At 41.7% G+C, this 9784-nt stretch overlaps 1 protein-coding gene across 1 annotated transcript in view; it reads right to left on the reverse strand.

Annotated features, from left to right (window-relative positions):
• Positions 1 to 8457, reverse strand: part of Sugt1 (SGT1 homolog, MIS12 kinetochore complex assembly cochaperone) — a 40945-nt gene extending 32488 nt beyond the window's left edge. Inside the window, exons 1-3 of the mRNA XM_048341278.1 lie at positions 8213 to 8457; positions 8078 to 8135; positions 283 to 373 (exon numbers count right to left, since the gene is read on the reverse strand). Coding sequence (XP_048197235.1) covers positions 283 to 373; positions 8078 to 8135; positions 8213 to 8250 — 187 coding nt within the window. The 5' untranslated portion in view covers positions 8251 to 8457. The remainder of the gene's footprint in view (positions 1 to 282; positions 374 to 8077; positions 8136 to 8212) is intronic.
• Between the last annotated feature and the right edge of the window lie 1327 nt (positions 8458 to 9784).

Here is a 9784-nt window from a genome sequence, read left to right on the forward strand (position 1 = left end):
TAGAAACATGCTATTTTTAAGTTGGAGTATTTCATTTAAACACACTAAAATGATAAATGGGATCCAACTACTATGAGTGAAATCTACATAAATTACCTACTGAGAAAGGAAGACATATCCTTGATAATAAAGTGGATGTTGCTAACAATTTGGTCATATTACAGCGACTTTACATTGGATATAAGACTAATTTAAAAATTCGCAAAGATAACCTCAATTATATCTTGGGCAAAATTTGTAAGTAAATTATAAACAGACAATACACTTTATAAGAAAAGTTACCACAGTATTTTCCAAGAAGAATGTGACAATAAGCTCTCTGACAATAATACTGTGCATCATCTGGATTCTGTTCCAAAGCTTTAGTCAGCTCCTACAAATACAAACACATGGACCATCAGTAAGTGTTTCTTAAAGCTATCTAACTCTAATTAGAACATAATTTATTATCACGGGCTATTTGGAGAAAAGATAACAGAGAAACAAACTTGGAACTTTTCTTTGTAAGAGGATAACTGTATCTCCCCTCTAGCTATGTATGCTAAAGCACACAATGAGAAATAATATCCATATAAAGCATTCAGCAGTTCCTGGCCCATAGTAGGAACTCAATACATGATAATCACCTCATTATTCTGAAAAACTGAGTCAGAATAACACCAGCAAACATAAAATGCCTCCTAATTTGGAGAAGACTCAAAGATCACGTAGAATTTGAGATGCCAAGAAAACATAACACTACATGACTTAAAAACAACAAAAAAACGGGGTTGAGAATGTGGCTTAGTGGAAGAATGCTTGCCTAGCATGCATGAAGCCCTGGGTTCAATTCCTCAGTACCACATAAACAGAAAAGGCCAGAAGTGGTGCTAACCTTCAGCAAAAGAAGCTCAAGGACAGTACCCAGGCCCGTAGTTCAAGCTCCAGGACTGACAAAAACAACAAAACAAGTTAAATCTTGAACAGTGGTAGATAAAAAGCCTCTAGATAGCATCTTATAGGTACTAGCTATTATCAGTTGTTAGCACTGGAGACTAAAACTCATACTGTCCTGGGCTGTCACAAGATTTAGGTAGTAGCTAGAACAATAATGATGCCAAGAAAAGATCTTTCAATAAGTAAGAACAAGTGGTTCTTAAGACTGAGTTATTTCAATAGCTACAAATCACTGTCTTTTAATAATAGGATTCTTTCTTTATAACAAGATTCTTTATGCAATCAACCAAAATGTACCTAAAATCAAACCACTTTTTAGCATCTTTGCCTACAAATCCAAGCACTGATGTTAATGAAATCATGTTATTGTTATCTCTCACTGCCTTTCCAGCTGACACAGAGCAAAAGCCAAGTTCTTCCAGAAGGCTCTACTTGATATGACTCTCTCAATCCCTCTGATTTCACTTCTTATACTCTTCTTCTAGTTCCTTCCCTCTGGCCAAAATGGTCTGGTTCCCTGAATCTCCTCAAACACTTCACCACTCTACACATGTGTTCCCTCCAACTAGAATGCCCTTTCCCAAAATGTGCATGCAGAATTAATTCCCTTGCTTCCTCATGAGACAAGACACTGCCAGACATGGGTCAAATCCAGGTTTAACTAGCTCCAGAGTAGATTTAAACCACAAAAACAACACTGCCTCTTGTATTTTTGTTTTTTAAATTCCAAGTTACATTGATGTTTTCTATTGCTTTGAAATTCCTTGCACCAAACTTCAAAACAATTTGATAACTCGATGCTGTTGGATCAGACCTGTAATCCTAGCTACTCAGAAGGCTTGGATCTGAGAGTCTAGTATTCTTATACTCAGAGGTACCACGTAGGCCCTAAGTTCCGGCCCAAGAATGCCACACATCCTCTCTCCTCAAATAATAGTGAACAGTTTCTTAATCTATCTTCAAATTGAACTTTTAGACACTCCTTAGAAAACTGGAACCTTTTGGTCAAAAAAGCCCATTATACTGGCATCCAGGTGGTCAAATTTTATAAGTTTGTAGTTCACCTTGAACTCACAATTCTGCCTGAGTCTCCCAAGTACTGGGATATAGTAGGCATGCACCACCATGCCTAGCCTTCACAAAAAGTGTCTGTAGACATAATATGTACTACTTATTACCTGATGTTCATAAATGTAACCTCGCTTTTAGAGGTATATCACCTCTAAAATAACAATCAAGTGAATTGAAAAAATAAAAATAGTATCTAATAACAGACAAGAGACAGACACCAGGTGAGGAAAAGGATTAAAAAAAAAAATTCCTGGGCTGGGAATATGGCCTAGTGGCAAGAGTGCTTGCCTCCTACACATGAAGCTCTTGGTTCGATTCCCCAGCACCACATATATGGAAAATGGCCAGAGGGGCGCTATGGCTCAGGTGGCAGAGTGCTAGCCTTGAGCGGGAAGAAGCCAGGGATGGTGCTCAGGCCCTGAGTCCAAGGCCCAGGACTGGCCAAAAAAAAAAAAAAAAAATCCTACTTTCTGCCCCCCAAAAGGGTCTTAAGGTTGGCCTGAAACTCAAATACTGTGTCAATGTCTCAAGTACTTATAATTACAGGCATGAGTCACTAGGAACTAGGCAAAAGCTTCAGTATTCAAACCACTTTTGTAAATGACTTTTAAGAAACCACCATACAAGCTGGTTGCCTGTGGCTATAATCCTAGTACTCAAGAAACTGAGAACTGGTGTATCCAAGTTGGAAATCTGGCTAGAAAAGTCCTTGAAGGGGGAATGTGATTCAGGAGGTTAAGTCCAAAGATATACCTGCAGAAAATTAGTTATATGGCCTAGGAATGTGGCTCAGTAGGTAGAATACTTGACTAGTATCCACAAGTCCCTGGGTTCTTTCTTCAGCACTACAAAGAAAACGAGCAGTTGATATTTTTCAAAAAAACAAAGACACAACGCCCAACGTATGATACTGTAACCTCTCTGTACGTCAGTTTGAAAATAAAAATTTGAGAAAAAAAAAAATAAAAAAAAAATCTTCACAAAAAAAAAAAAAAACAAAGACACATAGTGAATTGTAAAATACAATTACACCAAAATACTTACTAGGATGATAGTGAAGTATCCTGGTAACCCAAAATAACAGGAGGGAATCTTTTTTAAAGTACATTAAAATTGGGAGGCTGAAGATGGTACCTGTAATTTTAGCTACTCAGGAGACTGAGATCTGGGGATTATGTTTCAAAACCAGCCCAAGTAGGAAAATACATGAGATTTTTATCTCTAATTAAACACTAAAAAAAGACAGAATGGATCTGTGCTCAGAGGGTGAGATCAAGGACAGCACCCAGGCCCCCTAAGTTCAAGCCCCACCCAGGACTGGCACCAAAAAAAAAGGAATTGGGAGGCTGAGATGAGTGGAATCATGGTTTAATGCCAACCTGGGCGTACACTGAAGACCCTTTCTGAACAAACAGGTTGGCCTGGTGATGTGCACCTGTATCCCAGCTACATGAAAGGTTGAGATGGAGAGGAAAATTATTCTAGGCCAGCCCAGGCAGAAAAGATAAAAGAGACTGCTGGAATACTGGAATGCACCATCCATCCCAGTTACATTAAAAAAAAAAAAAAAACCCTAAGATAGGGGGACTGTGGTCTATGCATCCAGACACAGTGAATCCCTATCTAAAAAACAGTGCAAAAAAGAAGGCATGGCAAAGCAGTAGACTATCTGCCTAGCAAGCAAGAAGAGCCCTAAAAAAAAATTTAAAGAAAAGAAAAGCAAGGCTGGGAATATGCCTTGCATGCATGATGCCCTGGCTTCGATTCCTCAGCACCACATAAATAGAAAAAGCAAAAGCCGGAAGTGGTGCTATGGCAAGTGGTAGAGTGTTAGCCTTGAGCAAAAAGAAGTTAGGGACAGTACTCAGGCCCTGAGTCCAAGCCTTAGAACTGGCAAAAAAAAAAAAAAAAAAAAGGAAAAGCAGACTGCTCACTCCGAAGGCTTTAGCTCCGGGCTGCAATTTAATTTCATTTTCTTCCAGTCACCCAACTAACCCTCAATCACATAAATAAGAACATTAATCCTTCTGTTTTAACCTACTTAGCACTTCTAGAGGGGAAAAAAAAAATGCAGAATGGGTTTACCAATCAGCAGTATTCTTAACAAAGCAACTTATATCTACATTGATAATCTCTTGTCTTCCAGCAAATGACTTTAACCCTATGAAACTTCCAAGCCTTTAAGCAATTTAGCCTCTACTGTTTTGCCTCAACTTCCACAGCAAAATGCAAATTAACTCCTACCACAGTCAATATGGGAATTGCCACAGAAACCACTTAACTCCTGTGAATGGTCATCATATATATATCAAGGTAAAATACTGAGAACATCACAGTCACAAAACAAAATAAGCTACTATTGCTATGCATTTAGATTTAGACAGGAAAGCCAAATTCTTTGAGGCATCAGTTGAAATCTAAAGGAATAAGTATCTCCAAAATAGGTCAAGAGCACGTTCTGGAAAAAAACACGATTGAGGCTTAGCACACGCAAGGAACAGAAAAAAGTCAGTGTAGCTCTAATCCAGGCAGCAAAGAAACTATAAAATCCTACTTTGCTAACTACCTTGGCAGGTCATTATAAAGAAATGAGGATCTTTAGTGTGATGGAAGGCTGTAGCTACCACTTGCCTCCTTATACTTCATGTCCTAACACTAGGAAACAACCTGTACTGTCCCCCAAATTCAACAGTTCTGGAGTCCTGACCATGTGCCGAGCACTATACTAAGTAATAGTAACCCATTTACCTTCATAACTCTTTCAAGTAAATCCTATTTATTCCCATTCTACAGATGAGAAACCTATTCTAGAGTGGCCATTTAAGTAAGGTAATACGATTATTAATCCAAGACTTGGATGTAAGAGTCTCTGACTTCAGAATAGGTTCTTAAGTACCACACATACAGAACTTCAGAAACTTCTCAAAAAAATGCATTGTCACTTCTACTGAACTGTAACCTCCTTTGAAGATTTTTAAATTTAGTGTACTTTTATTTTTATTCAACATAGTATTGTACTTCTATGAAGTTGTTTAACATTTCAGAATATTAATTCTTCCTTCCTATCCAATGTGTTCATCTTCCTATAAAGGTTTTCCTTTACTCTCCTAGCTGGCCTCTATTTTGCTATGCATGCTCATAGTGTACTTTATACACAAACCCACCAGATTACAAACTCCCTTCTCCACAATCTTTCCATCTGTAGAGTCCTGATTCCCAGGACAGGATTCACCATTGACGTATGCTATTTAGTCAAATAAAAAGTGTGAAACAAGTTATGTTACACAAAACGTTTTCCCCTTGTCCCTTATTAGATGGGCTTATGTAAAACAGATGTAAGATCAGGAGGAAATAGATTCAAGATTCATCATAAAAGTTCCAGCACTGCTTTCTGCTTATTATTATTTAATAATTTACATCTACTTGCTCATCTTTGTGAGGTCATCAAGATGACCTCAAGATGACAATTAGTTTTTTTCCACATCATCTTCCCCACACTAAGAGGTTCCAGGTATGTGGTGGGTTCCGAGAAGTGCTTTCTAACAATGATAGCTGCTAGTGTAAAGAGATACCGTTGAGAGCCACTGTTATACAACATTACAGTTAGGAAACCTGTATCCTGATAGTGTGAAGACCATACTCTGGAGAACCACTACTCTCTAGCATTCGGCTGAAAGTCAGGAAATCTGTGTTCTGATTAGTTGTGTACTTGTGTAACAGATCACTTGGAGTTAAGTCTCAATTTTCTTCCGTACATTGTAAAAAAGAAAGGAAAGTACTGGATTAATGAGTTGCAAGGATTTTCAACAACAAAAAAATCTGCATTTCTAGTGAGTTCTCTGGAAATACTCCTTGTTGCTCCAAGTGCCACAAATTAAGAATCAAGGTACTCAAATTAACAGCCTGTGTTGATTTTCCTTCTAGTATAAACGATCAAGAGCTAATGCATGTGCTCACCAAAATACAAGAACATAACTTACAAGAGTATTGAGGTTTTTAAACATACTAGCCAGTAACTAGAAATAACTTGTCTATTACTAAAGCCATACTGTCAATGCCACAGAATACTACATAATAATTAAAAAGAACAAAATATGTACACTCATAATGCTTACAGCCAAAGGAGTATATCGATAACCAATAAAGCACATACTGCATGATTCTGTGAGTACAAAACCAAGCAAAACTAATACACATTACAACAAAAGTCAACTGAAATACACAAATTATTGGCTGGGAAGGAGCATAAAGGGATATTCTGGACAGATGTTCTATATCCTGACTGTATGTGGTACACAAGCAAAATTACTCAAATTATGCACTTAAAATGTGTTATAAATGGGATTGGGGTATTTAATAGTACATCACTTGCCTAGCATATGCAAAGCCCTGAGATCCATTTACAGCACTAACAAAAACATTATTTTGGAGCTAGGGGTAGAGCTCAATGCCAAAAGTGCTTGCCTAGCTATACAAGACTATGGGTCTCATCCCCAGCAACATGAAAAAATGAAAAGGTTATTTACATATGGTACCTTAATAAAAATTTTGAAATGGAAATAAACTGACAATGAAACTCATGTTAATATCCTTAAAAGAAAACTTTGAGAGGCTAGAAATTTGAGCACTTGAGTGAAGCTGTGGCTCAACAGGCCCAGAGTTCAAGCCCCATGGGGGGAAAAAAAAAAAGCTGAGTTCAAATAGTAGTATAGCAAAAACACAATACTAACTTTCATATAAAGTGGGTCTCCAAAACATATCCACACCTAGCCTCTTGGTTTCCAGGCCAACCTTCTTTCATTCCACTCTAAGCAAAAAGGGACTTTTGCTGCTCCTTGTACAGGCCAAACTCAGTAGTATGGAACCAGGTGTTTTCTCTGCCTGCAATGGTCTTTCCCAAAAGCTTCACAGTAGCTCACTTTCTGGTCTTCATCACCAGCTCAGAGAGCCTTTGGTACCCTAAGACACATTTTTGGGGGGGTTTTCTTTGTTTTGTGTCGCCCCCCCCCCACCTTGAACTCCAGCCTGGGAGCTGTCCCAGAGCTCTTCAGATCCATGCTAGTGCTCTACCACTTAAACCACAGTGCCACTTTCAGGTTTTTGGTAGTTAATTGGAGATCAGAGTCTCCTGCCTTTCTTGCCTGGGCTGGCTTTGGACCAAGATTCTCCTATCTCAGCCTCCAGAGTAGCTAGGATTATAGGCATGAGTCACTGGCCTCGGGTACAAATTCCTTTTTTAAAAGTCAAAACTAAAAAAGAAAAGGCTAACTGGCATCGAGTTGTCAAAACTTAGGTTAAATAAGAACATTAACAGGATAATGTTAGAATATAGAAATCGAAGCAACACTCTGTTTTTGTGGAAATTAAGATGCACCCCAAGTTTTGTGACCCACAGCAGAATGTACCAGCAGTTCCAACTCTCATCATTTTAATTCTTACTTTTTGTGCTCTTAGCTCTTCTACATCCCTTTAGTGTTATAATCGTGTCTTCCAGTGCACAAAAACACAGTGCTCTCTAAATTTAGCTAAGTGTACAAGTAACTTTTATCTATGGCAATCAGTGCCTTACACACAAGAACTAATTCTTTTTCAAAACCAAAGAGTGAATGATATACAGCGACCGGTATTCTGGAAAGTTTCCAGACATAAAGAAAAGATTTCTATTTTAGTAAATGGAGTTCAGACACAGCAGTGCCCGGTATATAAGCACAAGTCAAATGAAAACGCCAATTAACCTATCAAGCCCAGATTTCCTATTTCTCTTTGTCACGAATGTCACTTTTCAGGTCAACCGTGGGTGGCAACTATACCCCACAACCACACTCGACCCCCCCCCCTCCCGCAGTAACCGAGATCGTATGGGTTTCCTCACACACGCGGCGGGATGCAGGAGTCCGGGAACGCGAAGGGCAACAGAGGTTCAAGGATGGAGAAAGGGACCCGAGGAGTCCGGAGTCCAGCCCCGGCGCTGAGACCCCGCGATCCCGCTGGGCAGAGGGGGGTCCGCAGGAGCCTCCCGCAGTCTCGGCCCCCTGAGGAGTGGAGGAGGCGCAGACCCCGGCTCTCTCACCTCCAAGGCCGCCTGGGGGTCCTCGTCAATCAGAGCATCCGAGAAGCTCGCGAAAAATCTGCCGAGAAAAACAAGGACGAATAGGAGTCAGACCAACATTCACAAAGTTCTGAGGGAAAGAAACAAAACACCTACCGTTGGGCTGTTGCAGGTCCTGCTGCAGCCGCCGCCATCGCTAAGTCCCAGTGGCTGACGCCGAGGCGGCCACTAACGCGGTAACCAGCTCCGCCGCCGCCCTAGGGGGAAACTTCTGGAGAAACACCAACCCAGCTTCCGTCCTAAATAGCCAACGAGTAGCCACGCAGCGTGCGGCTGGGGGGGGGGGGGGGGGGAAGGGACGGCAACAGGCGGCCGCAGAGCCTGCTGGGAAGGCGGAGGACCGCCTTGGACGCAGCACCGCGCCCCGCCCCACCTCGGACCCCGTGACCGGCTCTCACAGGCCCCACCCCTCGAGGCCACGGTGACGATGTCGGCTGCGGCCACTTAGACTAAACCTCTAAGAGTGGGTATCTTGCTATCCTCCAGGCGTGTGGCAATTGGGGACGTCCGCACGTCCGCTAAACAACGCATGCTTCGTGAAGCTCTGTTTGCACTCGTTCCTACCGTGGCTGACTACAATCAGCTTGGCTTTTCTCGCGACACTCGTCCCTATGTGATCGTTTCCGGGAACGGAGTCCCGGATGTCGCGCAAATTCCCGCGATGGTTGAGCAAAGACCTCCCGCCCACCCACCCCTCTCGGGCCCGGCACTCGCCGGAAGTCGTTTGGCCGGTTTGGGAACGAGTCGTCAGGTTGTTGGTTGGTTGGGTTCCCGAAGCTTCACTCCAGTGCCCGAGCGTTCTTCCTAGTCGGCTGTCCAGAATGAGAAAAGCGTCCTCGCCTTTTCGACCGGAAGGCATTTGAGGGGAAGAAGATGGTCTAAAATTGCGGGGGTTTGTGTATGCGTGTGGGGCTTACACTCGGGGCCTGTGCCCTATCCCTGGGCTATCGCCTGAGCCACAATTGCTAATGAAATTGTGGGTCTGTGCGCCCCCCCCCCCCCGCTTGCGCGCACACTCTCACACTCCACTGACCCAAGCACATCGGTGGAAAAACTTTGGACCACATCCATTGGGAGGTTGGAATGGGAAAGCGAGGAAGAAGAGAGTAGACCCAAGTCCATTTATGTCAACCTATTCTAAACCAGACTTTGAGTTCCAATGAGGTTAACGCCCTCCAGAGGCTTAATCTGGAGTTCTAAGTGATGAAGGAGTGCCTGGAGGTGATGAGCACTTAGCTGGATGGCAGCCGGGAGGGTGTCGCCCCTGATCTCATCCCCAAAGAATAGAATCGAATTTTCGTGCAAAACAAAACTTGGAAACAAGCTGAGATCTAAAATGCTTAGAGCTTATCGCTCTTAGGGTGATACCAAGTTAAACATGAAAGGGCCAGCATGCAAGCCTATTTTAAGGTTGGGTGTGATATGCCAAACTTAAATGTTACTCAATGGCATTAACGCATAAAATTTTTAATTTCAAAAGGCAGTAACGGTAAAATTTTCACTTTTTAGGAGTATGTTGTCTGTAAATATTTAAAAATGATTGAAGGAGAACGAGTCATTGTTGGTAGGTAATTTGTAATACAGGTGGAACAAATTAAACCACTGACTGCGGTCGCACTTGAGGAAAAAGAGAATGAATGACAAATGGGGGGGGGGGTGCGGTAAACC

The sequence above is a fragment of the Perognathus longimembris genome, chromosome 3 (assembly GCF_023159225.1).
Source record: "Perognathus longimembris pacificus isolate PPM17 chromosome 3, ASM2315922v1, whole genome shotgun sequence".
Lineage (NCBI taxonomy): Eukaryota > Metazoa > Chordata > Mammalia > Rodentia > Heteromyidae > Perognathus > Perognathus longimembris.